This window comes from Platalea leucorodia, assembly GCF_965183815.1.
Source record: "Platalea leucorodia genome assembly, chromosome: 4".
Taxonomy (NCBI): Eukaryota; Metazoa; Chordata; class Aves; order Pelecaniformes; family Threskiornithidae; genus Platalea; species Platalea leucorodia.
In genome coordinates this window covers 81,272,247-81,294,652 of record NC_138826.1, presented here as the reverse complement: position 1 = coordinate 81,294,652, position 22,406 = coordinate 81,272,247, and the positions used below count along the sequence as shown (strand labels likewise).

General features: G+C 33.4%; 1 protein-coding gene across 1 annotated transcript in view; it reads left to right on the top strand.

Moving 5' to 3' along the window:
- LRRIQ1 (leucine rich repeats and IQ motif containing 1) overlaps window positions 1–22,406 on the top strand; it is a gene marked incomplete at both ends in the record, with an annotated part of 114,004 nt that overhangs the window by 64,289 nt on the left and 27,309 nt on the right. The window contains one exon of the mRNA XM_082308555.1: window positions 4,369–4,470. Coding sequence (XP_082164681.1) covers window positions 4,369–4,470 — 102 coding nt within the window. The remainder of the gene's footprint in view (window positions 1–4,368; window positions 4,471–22,406) is intronic.

Sequence of the window (22,406 nt, the reverse complement as noted above, 5' to 3'; positions counted from 1 at the left end):
TCTTGGCACAACAGTACAGAATTTCTTGCTTAACTTCGAATGTCCTTGATTCTGTGGATTTTATATTAGCCTTTGAAAGTTAACTTCTATTTCTTTTAAGAGGGCTGAAAACCTTGTCTTGCTTTCAGCTTGTCTCTCCTACACTGCTGTGTTACTTCTTGTTTAACCATTTCCTCTCCAAAAGAAAACTCACTTGTCAGTGACTGACACCATGAGATGGTAATTCTTGCTGACACATAGGTAGGAAAAAAAAAATGGTGAAAAGCAGCTGGAGCGGGCCTTGACTCCTAGAACCAAAGCACAATGATAAAGACATTTCAGAGAGGTCAGCAAGTATTTTTTAGTTCTAGTTTAGAATTTAAGACAGCAATGCAATACTAATTAAAAAACAAAACAAAAAAAACCCAAACCAACAACCCACCCCCCTCAAAACCCACAACCCCAAACCAGATGATCTGACTACACAACACTGATTTGTTGAATTAACAACAGTCAGAGTGAAAATCTGGGAGATATTATTATTCCTTGTTACACATTACATAAATGACCACTGATCTGTATTTTCTTAGTAACAGAAAGAAAGTTGCTTTTGTTGTTGTTGTTGCATGTTCCATGTGGCAGTATCATGTGGGAATTCCAACCATGGATGAGTTGGAGTTCTAATTGCTGTTCAATTATGAAACAAAATGTGTTCTTTCTTCCAAATGCATTTACAAATTGAATTATCTTATAGATAAGCATCTGTCACTCTGTGCTACTTTGATTTATCAACTCTTTAAAGTTGGCACAGATATGTTTATGTTTTTCTAATTACAGATACTGCACATCAAAAAGGAATGACAAACATTTAATTTTTTCAGTTTCATGTATTATCAAGAAGTTGTTTAGCAAACGTGATGCCAGATCAGGCAGTAACTATTCCTTCCATATTGTTTCTATAACATTTCTTGTGTTTGTCCAACTTATCTTCTATATTTGGAGTCAGCCAAGCAATGTGCATTAAATTACCTCTCTGGTTCCTAGATTGCCAGCACAGATCATCAACTAATAAGCCACATTTAAATGAGTATGCCAGAATCCAGGAAGATATTTGTATGATTTTGAACTATTGGACTCTTTCACAGTTCTCTGTGTGAAATCTAAAACATTTGATTGCTTGTCATCAAAGCATACATGCAGTTCATTTTCCTAGCTCACTCAGAGACTGAAAAGCACTAGTATTATAAAGTAATCTATGTAATATTGCCTACATTTGGGACTGGATAGAGAAAAGGACTCATTTTTAATAACAAAAGTGCTGTAGGCAATGGTTGAGGTGATCCAGGTAGGTACAAATTCAAGTAGTCTGGCACTGTGTTAAATCCCTGTAGATTATTTAAGTTATTTTGCAAAGACTCAAAGATAAATCATCTGTTAGAAATCTCTTAGAACAATTTCCATCATTTCCCTCCCTTCCCAGTTCATGGACCTCCTTTACTGCTGATATCCTTGTGCACAAATAAATGTTTGAAAAGATCTAGGTTGGCACTAATAACTTCATGTGACTTCACCGAAAAGTCCTTGGTATAGTTTAACTTTGGACTGGTTGGTGTTTTCATAGAATTGGGTGGGAGGCTGGATTAAGGAAAGATGACATTTTTAAAACATTTTGGAACAATTTCAATAAGCCCATATAGGAAAACAGTGTGTTATTTCAGGAATTATTTTAAGTTAATCAAAAATATGTTGGAAATCCTCAATCGCATTTTGTCTTAAGAGGTTTTAATAAATTTCATCACTTTTTCTTTGGTCTTCTATTGAAGAAAGACACTTTTTGTCACTGGCATAAAGCAAGAAGAAGTTGGAAGTCTTTATATCAACACTGTATGCTGGATGTTGGAAAAATTGTAATCACAAAAAAAAATTTATTCTGTACATTTTTATCTGTGTATAGTACTCATATGGCTATGTATCTTACAAGTATAGAAAACACAATAGTAATTCATACTTTACTTAAAATATTTTTTATAACTTCTTTTACTTAAAATTTAAGAGAGAACTTTTAAAATATAATGTGTTACTATTTCAAGATATTTTTATCACAAATCTTAGTGTGATCTACTGCCCCAAACATTTGCTATCCTGAAGAACACTAGGTTGCTAGAAATTTATTTTTGAGTTGGGAGGCATGCCAAAATAGGCCTGCTTTATCCATCTATGCAAAGTGAAAATATCTACAAACCTGGTAATCCAGTTTGTGAATAAAGTGATCCCATTATCCGAATCATTCTGATAATCTACCTTTAAAACTAATGGAGCTAGTAATTATTTATTGTACTTCTTGGGATATTGCATTGAATTTATAATTTAGTTAGTAAAAGTGGGTTAAAATTACTTTAAATCTGACATCCTCTGGGTTAATCTGGAAGCTATAATCATCATACAAGCAGATGATAGAAGTTCTTCTAGACAATTGGAGATAACAAAGTGGAAGGTATCGCTGATTCTGCCTTGGGAAGAAGACATGACCTAAATTACTTCCATCTGTATTTTCCATGGTTCCTTCCTTGGTCAAGTTTGCTGCTTTGTGAGAGGTTAGCACCATTAAGAACATTCTATCAACCAAATGCTGCTGCAGTGTGGCCTGACCAAGAATACCATAATGTTTTGATGTGTTTTGTCAACGTGTTATCTCTTAAAGTATCCACACCCCGTTAGAGATCTTCTCCAGGCTTATAAGGCAAAGATACAGTATGTCTGCATCATCTTGCTTGTGTCAAGAGAGCACTCTCTGAGAAGAAGTGGGGCTCTTTAGTATCGCTTTATATTCCATTAGTTTGTAACTGAAGCATCTACTGCAAATATAGAGGTCTAATCAAAACCAACTTTATAAATTGCTATTAAACTTCATAAGAAATTGCCCACTGACTTAACAGGGCATTCTGATCCTTTATTTCCATAAATAAGGAAACAAACAAACAAAAGCTACTTACTATGCTGCAGTATTATATAAGCTCTTATAAACTCTCTCAATAAACACCAACAAGGTCATGTAGCAAGCTCAAAATGAACCATGAGACATGGTTTACGTGACATTAGTCATGTAAAATTATTCTGTTTAAATGCTCTTTGAGTCTTTCCATCTCCTCTGTTTCCCTGCTCTATCTGTTCTGGCAGTGTCTCACATATTCATTTTTGCTACACTTGCATTCTTTGTGAAAATTTAGATCCTTTCCTTGCCATATCTACTTTCTTGCTAAGTTCTGTTGCTGTTTTCCCTCTTTATTAATTTCTACTCTTTTCTGACAGTTTGTAGTCACCTTTGTAGACAAACCTCTTCTGCCTCATTGTTTCTCAGATATTCCTGAGAGTGTATTTGTCTGCTTGTGCTATTGTCTTCTTTTAACCACATGAAACATATTTTGATTTTTCCTTTGGGTTTCTGTTACTCATGTTATCATGCTCAGTGTCATACCTACAAAACCATATATACTTTTGCTCATCGTTATATAGTTGCTTTTGTTTCTACATTCTTCTCAGACTTTTTTTTTTTAATAACTGACTGGTTTATTCTGCACTGCACGTAGAATTTTCACATTCTTTCTAACCCACTGTTTCCCTTAAACTCCTTCTTTCCTGCTATGTCAAGCAAACAATTCTTCCTTCACATAAGAAATAATGCATGAAAATCACCTTTCCTGACTTGTGTGGTTTTGCATTAGTTTAGCTTTTGTTAATTAAACTTTATATTTTTTTCCAGTCTAGGAACACGTATTATCTAGATTTATAGACAGTTCTGTGCTCATCTTTCCTTCTTGGCAAAGTTTTCAAAGTAACACTTATGAAACTAATCAAGATTTCATACTGTGACATATAAATGAGACTTCTGGAGTATTTTTTATTTCAATAAGGATGGGACATGGAAGAAGGTTAGCTTGTTATCTGCAAATTTAGTCTCAAAAAATAAACTGCCTCCTGTTAACGTATTTTAGGTGTAAATGACTTGATTTAGACTGCTGAATAATTCTGAACCAAAGCTTTTAGAATCAGTGCTTGGCATATATTCTGTTAATATTTCTGCTTGAATTTCAAGCTTTAAAACCAGATTTTTTTAATATTTTATGCAAGTGTATGCTTTAGAATTTATTTTTAATTTGGAGATGAGCTAGCTAAAAGATCACTAGTGTCAAAATCCTGCAAAATAGTGACTTTGGTTCTCAGTTGCACATGTATTTATGTTGCTTTATTGTAGAAAGTGTAATCCTTTGTGAATATAAACCCACTTTTAAAGGTATTTTCATTTATTAAGTGGCTAAAAGGTGAAAAACTGCTTGAAGGAATGAATGAGCCAGGTCTGACCTTTGATTTTAACTTGTTCTTGTCGTCTAGACCCAGCTGTGCGCCTGGCGTTGTTCAAAAACAATGAAAATAAACATCTCCATGTGAAACCACCAAGGAAGACACAGCCTATAAATGCTGGTTACTTTGAAGGTATGAACAAGTATTTCACTTTATCTCTATGCATATAAGCTTATATATCTTCTAATGTCTTTTAAGCAAGCCTACTTGAAATGTAAAACAATATGCACAAATAGAAGGCAGCAGGAGCTTAAGGTTCTTATCTGTTCCTCGGTATCTCAAGTTACAGCAGTGAAACATTTCAATTTCAATTCATTGCAGGGCATGGGGGGGGACTTCTAGAGATTAATTCATAATGATCTGGTGACTAATGTATTTTTTATTATTATTAAATCTTCATCATAAAAATAATCATCATAAAAAAACATGAAAACGTCAGAGAGGTATAAAATACAAAACACTAGAATAAAATTTTATAAATGAAGTATCTGCTTCAAATTCTTCACTCATTGTCTCCTTTTCTTAAGGTAGACATTAATTCCTGATGATCATTAACATGTCTTTAGGAAGTTACGTTCATAAATATTCCCTAAAAACCCAACATTTGACAGAAGACAAGAAAAGAATCTTCAGCATGTAAATATAAAATTGGCTTTCCAAAAGCATTTAAATACTGATGTAGCTCTTTTACTGTTGCAATTCATGTTGAAACTCTCCTTGGTTTCAGTACAATTAGAATAAGGCCAAGTCTATTTAAAATACCCTTGTTGTAAGAAGCTAAGCATCTCCAGAGGCATTGTTTTTAGACTGTTTTTATTCCTTTTCAACTGAATAGCGTGCTCAGAAAGTTGTCACTTCTGTCTTTTTTTCAAAGACATAGCCATAAGCTATCTGATTTAGTCCCAATCCCACAAAGTAAAATTAAAAATAATAATACTATATTAACATTCACTGACTGAGGATAGAAATTAGAACCTTTCTAAGGCAGGTGTGCAATCAATCTGAGTATACCTGAACTGCAATTCAGTCAACCTAGATATATGAAAGACTAAATTTGCCTCACATTCATAAGCCCATGCTCAGATTTGGTTGGAAACAATTCTTGGTGAATTCTGAAGAGGAAAAAAGTTTGCACTATTATTTGTGTTGGATCCAAGCATGAATTTACCTAGAATATAGAGAGTCTTTATATACTGTGCCTGACTTTGCATTCCCAGTGTCTCATATCTATTCCTGTGGCATATGCTTATATGCCAGAATGCATCATATGCTGAAGAAATACGACATGCAGACTGACTGCAAAACACTGGATGCTCAAAGCCTACAAGCAGTAGTGTGAATGTTCAAAGCTATGTCAAAGAGATAAGCTTGATCCCAGGCTCCAAACCCTAAAGTCACTGTAGGTTTAGCCTCGCTTTCCTGCCATTGGTTTATCTGTTCCTGCCTGGAGGCATTTCCCTTTGTTTTGGAAAGCCAATACATGCATTCTAAATATTACTGAAATTACTTTTTGAATACATGGAGAGAAGGCACCGGAGCAGATGAGCTATCAAAAGGCAAGCACTGTAGTGGCACTCTTGTTTCATTTCAGGGACCATTGTACTCCTTTGGCCAGCTAATAAGCTGAGATTTTTTTTCAGCAATCTTTTATTGGGTGCTTATATGCAATCTGCTGAGCCTTCCAGAAGACAAGCAATACCCTTCTGCTTGATCAGAATATAAAATTATCCTTCTGCCTGAGGCACTGCTACTTCAGATGGTACGGCCAGAAAACACTAGGTTGTGAATTAGAACCCAGAGTACACCACAGAGCATTTATTTATGTGTATGTGAGATACCATGAGACAGAAATAAGAGTTTCTAAATTTCTAAAATTCTAAATAACTTTGCATGTTATCTACTACAAAGCAAAGCACCTGCATGATAATTTCACGGAGTTGTGTTATCAGTCATTTCTTCCCTCACTCACAGAAAAGCTTGTTTCCCATTTCCCCTCTCTCACCTTTTGACCATTTCTTCCTCTTTTGCCTGGAATAGATTTCTTTGGGTCTGTTCTGCGATGGGAGTTCTTTCTGTAACAAGAAGTTGGAATGTTTTCATTCTGTATCCATAAATCTTGTGGGCACTGTATTTTAAGTCAAGAGACAACACAGACCAGTCCATTGCATGGTGGAAATAAACTTCCTCCATTCAAGCCCTTTTACCTTCACAGACTGGTAGTCAGTGCTCTGCTAGAACATTTGAATGCCAATCCATCTCCTTCATAAACCACTAAATAAATCTAAAAAGAAAAAAAAAAAAAAACACACATTCTAAATATTCCTGCTTTATTTCTTTAAATTGGGAAATGAGGGGAGAAACCATAGCATCAACAGCAAGTACACATATGTTATCTGTTAAATAACAGAATCATTACTTTTGAAAGGGGATGCCCTCGGAAGTGAAACAATTAGAACAGTTTTAGATTTTCAAACTGGAACACATCATGCTAGTGAATATTTAAGAGGTAATCTAGTTAAAATGTACAATGAATATCTTTTGTCTTCATTGTGTCTTTAGTTTGTGTTTAAAAATACAAATAAGACAAAAATGAATTAAAAAATTAGAGGTATAAAAATAAAGAGTGGAAAGGAATGAGCTTAATATCTGATGCTTGTGTGTTTCTGAGATAAAGGTTATATTCTGTCATAGTTTGCCTTCTCATCTAAGCTACTGCATTATACTGACAGTTGTATCATGCAGCATCTGTAAAGCAATAACTAAACATAGCGAGGACACAGTGTTGATACAATATTCAACTACTTTCCTGTTGCAAAGCTTGTGAGGAGCTGATATGCAAAATGTTGATATCCAGTTTTGAAAACTTGTGTATAACTTTAATCCCATGGGACAATTCATATATCTCTAATTTGACATACACATTGTAGGAAAATACAGTTTCAAAACTTGAGTGACATCATAATTTTTTATTAAATTTTAGAAGAGTCATCATGCTATACTCACTGATGTTATAAAAATCCCCGCAGGGGACAATTATTTCACATTTGTATCACAGTAGCACACAGAAGTTAGTCAGAGACAAACCCCTTTATATTACACGCTTCAACAGCACGAGGAAACATTGTTCCGACAGACAGGAACTTACCATTTAAAAGTACAAGCAACATGTGAAGGCACCAACCATGGGAATGTAATTAAATGTGTGTTAGTGTATATGTGTGTGTCTATATGTGTATATGTGTCAATACATATACATACAATGCATGTGTGTATATACACACAAATAGATATGCATATACCGTGGGTATAAGTACGTATATGATTTCAATAAGCATAGCACTTATGCTTTTTTATTTGTAAATTTTGAAAGGAAAGTAAATTGTGAACAATTAATCTCTGGTGTAATTTCTAGTATCAATGTGCATTTTGCAATCCTAATATTTTCTGTCTAGATGCTGTTTCAGTTTCTTTAAAATTAATTTAATGCATGTGGTCATGTATAATACAGATTTATTAAAACTGTTATTTAAATAAATAATATTTTTGAATCATAAATATATTTTGTAACATTAACTTCAGTAGGTTATAAAGTAAGCCACAGAATATACAAGTGTAAATATGTGTTTACTGCTTCTCTTAAGAAAACAGAGCCTGATCAAAAACCTCAAGACAGATGAAAGCCTGACTTGATGAACTTTCACTTCTGATGATTTGCTGGACGTTTCCTGGGATTATGTATATTACACTGCTTTTTTGGGTGTGATAGGGTTATGCTTCCAGCACAATTGTTGAGTTTCAGTTAGTGCTAGTTAGTTCATAAACAAAATATGCCTGCTTACTGTTTTATTGAACGTTCTTGGAGGTTTTTGTGTGTTTTGTATATGGTGACATTTCAAAGATCTCAAAATTTGGGAAATGTTATAAGGAACACAGATAAGTTTCATTATTTCCTATTTTGCAGCAAAGAATATTTTTAGAAAGCTTTATGACTGCTTCTCCTCTTGTTGCCTGGAGGCTATTTCAGTCATTGATTTAACATAAAATAGTCTTGACTCTTTTGGATAAAGTAGGTCAGGAATTAAAGGAAGAATCTATCCTTGACTCCTTCTCTTTTCTTGGGAAGTTCCAATTAGTCCTGGCTGAATGTGCATCTCTGCCAGCTGTGGGTCTGTAATCTTTGTCCCGGTACACCAGCTCAAAACTAAAGAAGGAACCCCCAGGCCTAGTGCATTGTTTTGCTACAAGCTTTGGAAACAGTATATATCTTTGGGGGTTCTCTTTAATCCATCTACCTCAACAATTTCGGTGGGTTATCCAAACAATTTCTGTTCAGTGGAATGGGAAGTTGGATTTCAATCTGTAGAGCAAGTTGGAAGAATGCAGTAGATCAGCTGTGAGTCCAATGAAATTATCCAAGTATTATTTGGATGTGACTCAGTTTCTCAGAATTTCATAGACTGTATTCTAATTAATTATGTAGAATAGGTGATTAATTGGCACATATAGTACATTTATTTTTAGGCCATATCCATCAGTGGCACATCTATACCATACACATCAAAGAAGTGGAAACAATACAACTTGACTTCACCCAGGAATGTGCACAATGACCAATGCCAGGAAGTTTAACTATATTAAAAATACATTGGACTATGTTGTCAAGATATGTTTAATGTAGTTTGGGAACCTGGAGTTCTAATTGGCAGTACTGTATTTCCTGTCATTTTATGCTCATTGGTGACTAAAGAAAACATAATGGATATAATGTTAAGACAGATTTCACCAATACAAATTTGATAATGAACAGATTATGCTTTCTCAGGTGGCTTTTAATTATGGAAATATTTATTCATTTCTCTTTAAATTGTCAGTAGAAATAACATTTATTTTTCATATTGGAACAAGAATAAGAGGTAAAATGATCTTGTGATTATGTCATATGATTGGAAGATAAATATCAAAGATCTGTTTAAAGTTGTCTGTTTTCCAGCTTTCTGATAGTTCACAATCATGAAACTCCTTGTACTCTCAAGTGGAAAATGTTGCAAAACATTCTTATAGGTTGTTATTAGTAGCACTAATTAAAAATGTGAACTTGAGACTTTGGAAAGTAGTAATTTAAGGTTACCTTTGAATTAATTATGTGAGCTCATTAAAATATTGTTACATAATGATCAACGTAGTTTCTTAGATTTTTCTATATTACGAAATATGAATACATTGAAGAAAAAGTATATGTGGTAAGAGAATTTATATTGATTCAAATCACTAATGCTTTTAAATATCTGCATTAGAGTTAAGAGAAGGTACTGAGAGTGGAATGTTAATATTCATCTTTTTCTGTGCGTTAAATATTTTTTTGTTTGTTATTTAAAAGCATTTAAAAAGACATTGAACTATAGCTAATAATTTGTGTTAGCTGTTTTCGTCTTTTAGAAATTAGCTTTTTTCAATGGGAAAATATAAATGGCATCAACTCCCAGGAAGTGCATTGTTTGTAAATATCCATTTCTAAATCAAGTCATCTTTTATTGAGCTGCGATCTGAAAAGGATTAATAACCACATTCTAAATATGGCCTTGCTGCAATTCTACTAGCTCAATTGCTATGTTTACAGTAAAATGCAATTATTACATATCTCCCAGGCTTTACATTTGTATGCCACATTAGGGAAGCAGTTTCTAAACCATACAGCACTGACAAAAATGACAGAATAATGCATTTCCAGAGAATGTAAGATCTGTCCTGAAATGTGATGAAAATGCATTACAGAAACCTGTAGTGTGGAAGGGGATCTATCTTCTTAAATCAGAATTCTATGGCTTTGTTTCTTATTATTTAGTTTAAGCTCAGACAACAGAACTCTCGCATTGAAATATTTTCTCATTTTAAGGAATTAATGGCTCTCCACCAGCCCTTTAACATGTAAAATGAGTAGGTTACTTGTGTCCAGTACATCCAAAAAGAGCCAGGATAAAATAAACATAAGGAGTTGGATATCTTGGAAAAAATCTGTCATGGGTTTGGGTTAATCATCTCCAGAAGAAATTCAACTTGATGCCTGAAATGTAAGACTTCTTGGAGAAAGCAGTAAAGCCTGAGGCAGTGTTGATCTGAAGGAGTGCTCTCCATGGGTCAGAGCTGCTCTGCTGGCAGAGTGCAAACCCAGTTCACAACAGCGGTACGCTGAAAAGTTGTAAAAGACTGCAGGGGCCTTACAGTGCATGCACTCAAGCTTCAGTTACATAGTTCTAATGGCCCAGTTTCTTATTATAAAAGAAAACTAAAAAATAAAATCTGTGCCTAATTTTCTAGCCTCCTGTCCATCAATGATACTGTAGGATTTTTTCAGTATTCGTGGAATGAAGCAATCCTGAAATTATGGTATATGTTTAAAAATAAATATGTAAAACATCATTTATGTGCATTCATGCAATGCACTTCAGTGTCTGAATATTTATAAATGATCTAGACATAAGACATTTTTAGTAATATTCTTGGTTTTCACATTCAATTAAAAAAAAAAAAAAAAAGGATTTTCTATTTGCCTGAAGTTCCCGAACAGGAGGTATTTGCCATAGGTACATACTAACTTAATATTATGAATTCACACTGTGGTTCCAGTCTTTAGGGTTCCTGTATTCACATGTTAAAGATTTCTGACCACATATTTCACCTGCCTGTGTATTATCTCTTTGTTCATATCTCCATTGTTTTGCAGACTGTTGTAATTTGTGGTGGTATCAGGATTTTATTAGTGCATCAGACTTAAATGTGGTCTCTGAGCTAGAGGGAGTGTTTGTTTGTTCCAACAGACTTCCAAAACGTGGATTTTATACAATCTGTAGGCTATCACCTGTGCTTTCATAGCATAGTAGTTTACCAATCTTTAACCTAAAAGGAACTGCACATAAGAAAAAAAAGAGTCTGACTGCTTTTTGCTAATAACTACCCAGTGATGACTTCAGTAGGAATGAGATTTCACCCGAAATGTCATCAGAGGTTGAAAACTAGTTTTTCTCGTTGTTGAATAAGGTAACATAATAGTTCAAATACTTTTATTTGCATCTTCTGAGCTTCTACCTCTCTTTTTTTTCTCCTTTCCTTGACATTTTATGTCCAAAAGCTAGATAGTGTAGATATCTGCATCTCAGCCAATGTATATGTAAATAAGTTGACTCCACGTTCACAGCTTTTAATACTACATAAGGCAATCATTTTGGATGAATAGACCCCTGAGTACCGAAGCATTTCAAATCCTTTTTCATTTGACCATTCAGTGACCTGATAACTATTTCCTGTCCCTAACTAAGGTTGTGACCCCGGTCTTAGAGTGCAAAAGACAGATAATTTTAGCAACAAGTTAAATCCAAATGGATTTGGTTGGAGGGGGTAAGGGAGAATAGGTTTGGCTAAATTCCTCTAAAATAAAGTGTTACACCACTTGGATTTAGTACGTCTAGTTAAAAGTAATTGTTGAATTTGTTGCCATCTGTTTGGATGCCTGGGGACTGTAGTCAATGTTGGGGTGATTTGTTTATTTGTTTTGTTTTTGCTGAACAATACCCAATACCCCTTTAACACTTCAAAAAACCAATTGCTAATGAAGAGGTCATTAAAAGTACATTTTCAGATATATTCCAATAATTTTCCAAAGTGAGTATTTCAAGCATTAACATCATACTGGTACACAAGTGGTATTTTAACATAGGCCACGAAAAATGCGTGTTCTGTATCCATAAAAGTATCACAAATGTTGCACTGCACAAATGTTAATCTTGCAATAGCATTTCCATTTGGTATGGAGATACGAACATGGAATATAATGTATTCTTAGAAATATTTTGTAGATAGAAATCTTGTTTCAGTTGGACAACATGATACTTTTTAAGTTACAATTAAAGAAATGTTTCCTGTAGCCATACATTTTAATAGCAATGCCTCTGCATATTTTAAGTACTTTTAGAGGTGAATTAAAGGAAGCTTTTCATTGATTTGAAAATGTAATTGATTAAAGTTTCTTATAAAAGAATTCTTTTTTTCCTATTCTGTAATGGGAACTGTGGTGTTATGGAGAATTAATGCTATTAATGAGGTCAGAGATCTACAGCATTCCAAAAAGGCCATTTTAGTATGTTTAATATTGAACACACATTTAAGTACCTTTCTTTTTTATAAGTAATAATGTTGTGGTTCAGATACATAATATATTTTGGTAATGTGCAACGTTTTTCAAGCAAAACATTAAAACAAGACTCTAGGTATTGAAGATTTTATGCTATTCAATACTAACTCTTATACCAAAGTCTTATACTTAACTTTTACAAGTTTCATGTAATCTATAAAACAGTATGTATGGTAGACTTAGATGATTTTACAAGGAATTACGAATAACTCAAATGTTTTAATAAAAATGTACAATCATGCAGTGATACCTGTGTAACATCTATGCTGTGTGATTTTGATAATGTACATCTTCCAACTTCATAACTTTACAGTTCAATTCTTACCATGTGCAATACAGAAACATTTTAGCAGTTGTTTGAAATTCATAAGTTTGTGCTGTTTTGATGTACGCACCACAGATATTTTATCTGGCTTATGTGTATAAAAAAGGTAGAAATACAGAATTTTCCAGTTATTTTTTTAAATTTTTTTCTCATCTTCTTAAGAAAGGCTGCATACAGAGGTAGTATTTTTGAATAAAATTTTATTTACATGACAGCCTAGAATAATTCTTCCTTTGCAGGTTTATTGTCAAGTTAACTAATCCAACATGGTTATAAGTTCATAACTTGCTACATTTGTAGATCTGGTAGATAACCCAGTCCAGGTAACGAGATAAAGAAATCCAAGTAACCAAATAAAAGAAGAACTTTATTTCACTTTTGCAATCATCATTAAACAAGCAGATTATTACTAACTTTAATGGTTTCTAAATGCAGATTGAGTATCAGGGTTACTAAGAAATTGGCTGTGGAAAGTAATTTCCGTAAAGCTCTTGCATACTTACTGTTTTCTAATATGAAGCAAGCTTAGTAATTTTCAGTTTATGAAGAGGCCAGGGATATCTTTTGTCAAAGATAAAATTTAACTTTTAAAAAGGGGGAAGTTAAACACTACTGTGTATTTCAAAGTTAAATTTACTGAGAATTTGCTTTAGTAGCAGATCTATATTTTGTAATTGAGAAATTAGTAGTGAATGTAAAAAGAAAGGAAGCTATGTGCTACTAAGGCAGAAAGTTCTGATTTAACCTACCAATGACCTGGCTTTGTTTGTTCAGATGACAGTTCTAAAAGTGTGCAGAGAATATTCCCTTTTAATATAGTTATTTGCCGCAAGCTGTGACCTCACTGCCTGTCAGGGAGCAGGTCTGAATTGGCCCTTTCTCTGATATCGTGACATTGCTTCTGTTGCCTCGATTGTGACCTCTGATTGCATGATACCCCTGAGAGTTCAATTTAATAAGCGTGACTCCTGACTCTTAGCCAGGTCTGCCTTCTTAGGTTTTGTCAGACTCTACTTGTAATCTGGTCTACATATGCTAAAACACTGCATAGGCTGTCATCATACCATGTGAGTTGTGTGCACTGTATTCAAAATTATCTTTCAAACATCTCTCATTTATTGCAAATGGAAATATTTATAAAACCTTACTTGGAATAAATTTTAAAAGTTGCTTCTTCCGCAGTTATGGCTGCTTTTTTATACCTTTGTACAAATAGTTACTTTCTTTCACTATATTACTAAGCATGCAAGTTATCCATGCATCATACTAATTCCTTACTTCGAAATTTGTTTTATTTCCCCTGTGAGAGTGTTATATATTTCTATGACTTCCCATCAACAATATGTTTGTTCATTATAGATATAGTAGGGGAAAATCCCCTTTTTTCATTGCATAATTAATACAGTTGCACAAGGAGACAGTACTGATGAGCACCCAGAGCACTATGAGATGTAGTTATTCAGCACTAGTCAGGTGAAAGCTGAAGAATCTGTTTGGAATCCAGGAGAAGGTGAGTAGAATTAAGACTTTTTAAATATCATTGAGAATTAGATATCTCGCTTTTAGTATTTTGCTACATCATTGCATTCTTTTCTCCTGTTTTTCTCCTCTTCTAGCCAGAACCCTGAAGGAGAGTCTGTTCAGAGACCTGGCTGCCCTGAGGATGATGATGCTATTCAGACACTTCTCCAGTTTTAGTATCCCTTGATGCATTCACTGAACCAGAATATGGAGAAGTTCAAAGATTTGAAAGAGAGTTTCAAGAACTGTGGTACAAGTTACAGACAAGTTTCTGTATTTACTTACATACATTTTTTGTATTCTCACTGCAGATACATATACCTTTTTCTAGCCTCTGTATGAATACCTCTAACATACTGCTTCTAATCAATGTATTTAGCTTTTCAGAAAAGCAGAAAAATCTTGCTGAGCAGAATAATGCTTTGTGCTCACTTCTGTAGTTAAATTAAAAAAAATATTACCATTTAATATTTCTCTATTTCTTGAATTGTTTTAAAGAACTCTGTTTGCCTTTTCACTCACATTACTTTGTGTTAAAATTGTTATCTCTTATATGAAGAGCAAACTATATTAGAATCTTTCGTATAAAACAAGTTCTTAGATATAAGGCAAAAAGCAGGTATTTTCTTGTTACATTCAAACTTGGCAATGAAATGCTGTTTGTTCTTCATGACAGTGACTGTTAGAGTGGAAGTAAAATCTTGGTTTGGCCAGTTAAATCATATTTAATTCATATGCAAAAAAATCATATTTAATCATGTACATATTTAATCATATACAAATTCCCATGTAAGTTAATACAATTTTAGTAGCCTAATTTAGTCTATAAGGTTGTAAAACTCATAATATAATCATCTGTTCCCTTCTTCTGGAGTAAATAGTGTAAGATTAGCTATTGAAGTTCCTTAATCTCAAGTGGGAGTTTGCTTACCTAATTGAAGTTTATGGGATTTCACTCCGTTTTGGATCTATCTTGGACCTTAATGCTCTGTAAGTTCCTAGGCTGTTTGCAGGAGCTTAAATAATTGGCTGCAAGCAAGCAATGTTAGGTGTAGGCAACAATTTTACCTGTTGTTAGGCAACAGGTAAAACAGATTATGCTTTCATTAAGTTATGGCTGTCTTGAAAGCTATTGCAAATATTAACAGAATGCACATGAGGCAAGTTCACCTACTCAGAATCATCATGGTATTTAACTTATTTCCTCCTTTTCAAATGAATTTTATATATAGGTACCTAGAAATATATATGTAAGTTAGTGAGTTGGAGAGTTTTGTAGCAAATTTAGCTTAAAAGTTTAGTAAAAAAGAAACTCATTTAAATACACCTACTCTAAGAATAAAATATTTACAATCAAGCTTTAACATTAAATTATGTTCAGCAAGAGAACTGGGGTTTTTGTTTTGTTCATTTTCTCATGAAAAAAAATAATTTAAATAAATGTCTAAACAAAATTCTGTAAAAGAACAGGAGGAGTCGGCTAATTTATTCGTTTTTCAACTCTGATCTCTTCATTCAGTGAGGTAAATCATTCAAACCTTCTCTGCATGGATAGAAAAAAACTGTGCCATTGTAACTATAACTGATCCAAAATCAAGATAATTAAGTCAGTTCAATTCCCCTGGGGCTGAATACTCTTGAATATGTGTTGGTTTCTCTAAAATTATATGCTGTATTTCAATTATTGCATTTTTCATGTGTTTACAAGATGAAAATTTCAGTCCAATTAATCAAAAAATCTATAAAAATACTAAGGTCTTTGAGCCATATGAATTAAGAATTAACCTGGGGCAATTTACAGGCTAATTGTGCTTTTGTTTTGCTTTTTTTACCTGTCCTTCTTTACAAATGGAATTAACTTTTTTTAATAGATCCATAAGACACTGGAATTTCATATTGTTTATTTTCTTCCATGATGTATCAACCAATTAAGTGTAAGTTAATAAGAAGAATTAGCACTTTTATGTCTATATTTATTTATAGTCACTCGTAAGTTTAGTATTTATGGTTATTTTTAAGCTGGATATAAATATATAAGAATTGTACACGCTTGGGGATTAACTCACTTTAGATGTAGAGTCTTAAGAAAAAGAACCATGTCTGTCTGAGACTTTTTTCCCGTTGAATTCAATGAGCATTAAATCAAGCCTTGTTTATACAATGTTTGGCATAATGACAGGACTGATCTTCAGTGGTACCTCTGGGTTTTACTATAAAGTAAATTAAACAGCAGCCTTGCACTTAGTCTGTGTAGACTTTGTGTGTATATTTGACAATGTAGAGTAGTTCTGCTGTTATACATTACTGCACTGACAAAGCTGTGAATCGTTGTCACAGTACCTTCATCAAATACCAACAGGTATTTGAAGTCAACATCAGCAAGTAAGCCAGAAAGAGTTTCACCCACACAAATAAAACACTTTTAAATTGAGAATGATATGTATACATAACAGATAGAATAGATAACCAATTCATAGGTATTCATAATTGAATTACATATTGACATTAATACAATAAATTCATTGTTTCTCTTTCAGTGTTACTCTGCATTGATAAGTACCAATCACATATGGTACTCGTGTACACCATATGTGTTGACAAACATGAGTTCTGAAAAACAAGTTCATATATTATTCAGATAATATCTTGAAAAAAAAAAATTAATGTACATTTCCAAGCTGTGATACAAAACTACATATTTTAATTACTTGCTCATAAAAATTATGAGACAATTATTAATATAGTATAAGTGAGCTTTACTGACTAACTTCATGCTACTCCAGTGTAATGATTCTTTTTTTTTTCCCCAAATACTTGGCATATGTGTCTTCTTGTCACATAGCAACCTCAAATTGTTATTTTGAACAAATCTTTTATTGGGTTTGGATTTTTTTCCCCCCTTTCTTTTAAGTCCTTCAGTACAAACAAAACCTACCTGAATGGTTGTCACACTCAATAAAATTTATTTTATTTTGTATTTTTTGCCCTCTTGATAGGGGACAACATAGTAGTTAGACCTCCTGCACTCTTACAAAATGTTCCTTTGTTTTTGTTTTTCTGAGAATTCCTTTGGAAGATCTGATATCTTAAATCATTTTGCTTGGTTTATTGAATTTAGAGAAAGGTATTCCTCTGGCTTGGACTCCATATGAAGTGATAACCTTTTTTTGCTTGGGAATGCTGTTTCATTACTGAGCAACTAAGCACTTCTGTTCAAGTTCTTGATTGTTTCTGTCAGTTTATCTTAAGAGTGTATAGATAAAAAATCTATCAAAAGATTCTGAAAAAAAAAAATGTTATTATGCATTTCTTAATTTTCTCCTGAGCAATATAAAATCCATTCCTCTTTTCAGTAGAGAATGTCCAAATTAAGGAGTTTATTAATTCCCAAAGATTATGAGAAAAACTAGAGATAGGGTCTGTACTAGGCAGATTTGGTGGATAAGACAGAAATTATGTGAGAGTGTAGGCAGTAAGGATAAACAAAATAGGCTCAATCTACTTCCATCTTATTTACTCCTTACATTTACTAATGGATAACTAAGTACGGAAATGCTGAACATAGCATTTCAAAATATTTTTTTTACTCCTCCTTGATTTCTTTGGTTCTGCAAGGGCCTTGACTATCCAAAGATCTCTGGGTAACTCTTGGCTATACTTCAAATTTACTTCTCAGCAGCACTGTTGATGAAATTTGCCCATACTTAGTGGCTGAAGAAGGTAGTATATAGACTACAGAACACCCTTCATAGAAGACTACACAAAAGAATAATGTGAAAGTACAGCATAGTGCTGTAATGTTTTGTATGTACTTTGTGAACTTGTAAAAGCCTGACTGGATCTTGAAGAGTGCTGATTGCAGGAAGGAGTAGTTTACATCGGGAACTCATCTCTGTGTGTGCATGTGGGTAGAATATCATCCCTGTAGTTTCTCCATTTTTCTAGATTTGGGGTTTGGTTTGAGGATTTTTGTTTTTTTTAAGAAAGAACGAACTTTTAGTTTTTCAAACATGAAACTATTTCAAGTTATTTCTCAACCTATACAGAAAACAAGTCTGCCTTTGGGTGGCTGGAGTGAGAAACGTTAGTCTGTTCTTTTTAGTTGTAATGCCACTTCTATTTAAGTTTTGGGAACCTGAGGAAGCCATGTTTGTGTCTGTTCTGTGCGTCTGTGTGTGTAAGCAGATGCTGAGATACTAAAATTTTCTTTATAAATACTCTATATCCTATCTATTGACACTTGTTTTACATTTATTCCTGAGTAAAATACACTCTATCTTTGCTTTCACCACAGCATTAATCCAATATGAATATGTCAGGCTATCCTAATAGTAATGCAGTTTATTATACTATTACCACAATATGAGAGTCCAACATGCTGGGGCTGAAGAGTTTGATGTTTGGATGCCTTCAATACTTGCCTTAGTACAAACAAAAATAGCCAGAGCAGCTGACACATTTCAACTGAGTGGAGTCAGTGACTACATAGCATTTAATCAAAAATTTAATAAATGCAAAATCATAGACTCAGTCACTAGACCTTGATATTTGCATTTTCAGACTTGGAAGGTTTCAAATAAATTAGAATCTTAACATTTCCAAATATTTGTGTGTTTTATGCTCCTGCTTTTTCTTCTGCTTTTCTATGGCGAAAAATTCACATGGCCTTTGTCATTCACTGAAGTTAAAATAAATAATCATAACTATACATTCAATTCCAGTGTTAAATGACTGCTGTAGCCTTCTGAAGAAATAAACCAATTTTGCTGAATATTTCCTTGATATGAATGTGTTTGAACAGTAGTCTACATAACTCTAAATGTAACAGTTTAAATGGTACAATATTAACCAGTTTAATCAAATGGCAGAATATTGTTTCGTTTTCTGGCTTATTTTTTAAAAGAAATAATTCTTTATTTGGTGGACAAGGGAATCTCATACAATATATTAGAGAGTGTGGACCTATATTAAACCAGTTCACTACTGTTACGTTATTTTTTTTCTTCCCGTCTCTATGACTTATTGACCCAAGCAACATATTCTTACATTATTGTTGTTATTAGCCCTCCGCTATTCAATCCCTATATCTTTCCCCAAATAGATCTTCAAGTTCTTATCCCAAGATTCACTGCCTGCATCAGATCAGAACAGTCATAAAGTAGCAAAAAATGAAATCAGCAATTGCATGTGCGGCAGCTTCCTGTACACGCCTCAGGTGAAATATTTCTTCAGGTTTATAGATCAACTCAGAAAGGTGTTGTATGTCTTAGGAAATATCATTACATGAAACTGATATTGTTATGAAGGAAAATATAGAAGATAAATGAGAAATTGCGTTTAACGTAAATGGAGGAGTACAGAAAGTGATGACAGCCCGTAAAAGTTGTGAAAGTTGGATAAATTGGAAGGAACAGTGTTTAATGCTGCCTTGAAGTCAGTGTCAGGAAAGTGAAGCTTATGAAGCAATTCAAAGAGAAATGTACCATCTTCACAAGAAGACTAAAAGACATAAGCAATTTAATATGAATTAGTAGTTTGCAATATATTTGTGTGATCAGAGGGTTGCAGGGAAAGAGATTCTGTAATCAGGAAATACTGGGAGAACTTCATCGACACTATTGTGATATGAATAGAGAGAAATAACTTTAAATGAGGTGTCTTAAAAGTACACCATTGAAGATTAATACAGACTTTGATTTGCCTTGATGTGGGAAAAGGAACAACTTGAGCATAACCAATAAGGTAGGGATAAATACTAATTACTACTGATAAACAGTAGTGGTAGTGTATTCTGCAGAGGCGAGAATAAGTAGCAAAATAGAAAAGAATGTGTGGGAAGGCCCAAGTATGAAATCCTGTTTTCCTTGAATTCAGAACCTGAAATTTGTACAGTTTCAGTGGTTTAGGAATCTCAATGAAAGGGTTCAGCTTTTACATAATCTAATAATAAGACATCAAACAGATAACACAGAAGGCACAGGCTGAAATGCGGTAAACACTGAAGCAGGGTGAACTTAGTAGGTGAAGCTTTATTACTGGTGTTAATCACGCAGAAATAGAGCACAGTATAAAAGAGGGCAAAAAACAGAAATGAAAACAGTGAGAAAAAGGACAGCCAGAATTAAGACTGTGGTCTTAACTCAGAGTGTGGTGAATACCTGGATTCGGTGCAGGAAGAATGAGTGTGAGGGTGAGGTCAAGAACAGTCATGTGGTAAAAAGGAGATGATTACAATAGCAGATGAAGAGATTAGAGAAGAGAAGGAGGTTTGCAGATGGAATAGTAATATAGTAGACCTTATTTATAGCCTGAAAAAAATCTGAAATACCTGGTAAAAAAAGAAAAAGGGCAGAAGTTTTAGGAAAAAAAACCTCAGAAATATTTTTTTTTCCCTTTCAGTAATTGCTTTTATAATTTTTGAAAGATGTGTTCTTGTGGGTTGATCAGCACTCCCATGTTCAAATCTCCTTGTCATGTAATTGATAATACATTTTTAAGCATCAAGAAATTTTGCATGTCATAACCTGATGTGGTATTCTTGTGAAAAAATTCTATTTCATCTTTTATTCAGCTGTGAACTCACTCAGACACTGCTAGAAATATTTTTATTTCATTCATTCCAGTCCTAGAGATGGAAATTGATTTAATCAAAAGTTACTCAGATGAAAAAATAACATCTAAAATTAACTACTCTGTACAGTATAGCTATGTCACAAACAAGTTTCTATGTTTTTAAGGTAGAAATGTATGTGTTTCACTCTCTGAAAATTCCAGACCTGAGTTGTAGATAAACAAACATTATCTGGAGATACTAAAATTTAAGTGAAAAGAACTCTGTATCAATTACTGCCACATGATACTACCAATTGTCTGGAAGTCTTATATGTATTGCTAAGATAAATGTATTCACTGAATACCTGTGAGCATGCTAAAGACTACTTTAAATACCGTTCTTTTTCCAAAACCAGTATTTTGGGCATGTAGGGATTGCTACATAACGCTTAGGTGTATTTAGTGACTTCTGACAAAGTAGACTTCTGACAAACGTGTCAAGCTTTTTGTGGAAGAGAAGAAATTCCTTTCATTTCCCTTACATTCTGCTATAAATTCCAGGATGGTTTTGGGGGTGGAGGTGGGGGGGTTATTGTGGGGGATTTTATTATTGTTATTTTCCTGTTTGTTTCCAAATTCTTCAGTTTCTTGCCTTAATAGCAATGTTATTACTTGTGTTGTTCTTGCTTTCTGTTCTACTTGTATTGTACAGATTATGACAGAAATAATGCCCTTTTTTTTGTTGACTCACATATGGAGAAAATGAGATAAAAACTAGGATTTTAGGTTTGGGATTTCAAGATTATTTATTAATGTGTATTATAACATGGACTCAGTGATCTTAAAGGTCTTTTCCAACTGAAACGATTCTATGATTCTATAACATAACTTTATAGAAGACATAGGAGAAATTATAAAAATCATCACAGAGTATATATAATTTTAATTTTCATTCAGAATAATGTTTTTATGGAGTTTGTGCACTCATACACAGACTCACATGCACACGCCCTCATAATATATATTACTAACTAGTAATGTATGCCAGAATACTGACAGATAACAAAAATTTAAATGTATTAATAGCATAGATATGAATTTTATACCCAAGCTCAGCTACTTAATTCCTATATAAAGAGCACCATTTCCAGAATACATATTGAGAAAATTAACTCTGTCACATATTTTTTAAATTAAGGGAGGAAAACTTAGAATGCTGAAGAAATTCCAAGCCCTTCTTTCACATTGTAGGTCTTAGTTTTCTTAGTCTCTTACTTTATTTGTACTGTACTCTGTATGAAGCAAATTTTGAAGTGAATTAAATCACTCTCTAAACACAAAATTTAACTGTAAAAGGTTGGATATTGTGCAGACTTCTGCACACATTTCTCTGTTTCAAGAAACATATGACAAATTAAAGTTAGAATTTTTATCTTACCATCACCAACAAATAGAATTGGCAAAAAAAATATCACTGTCTTGAAT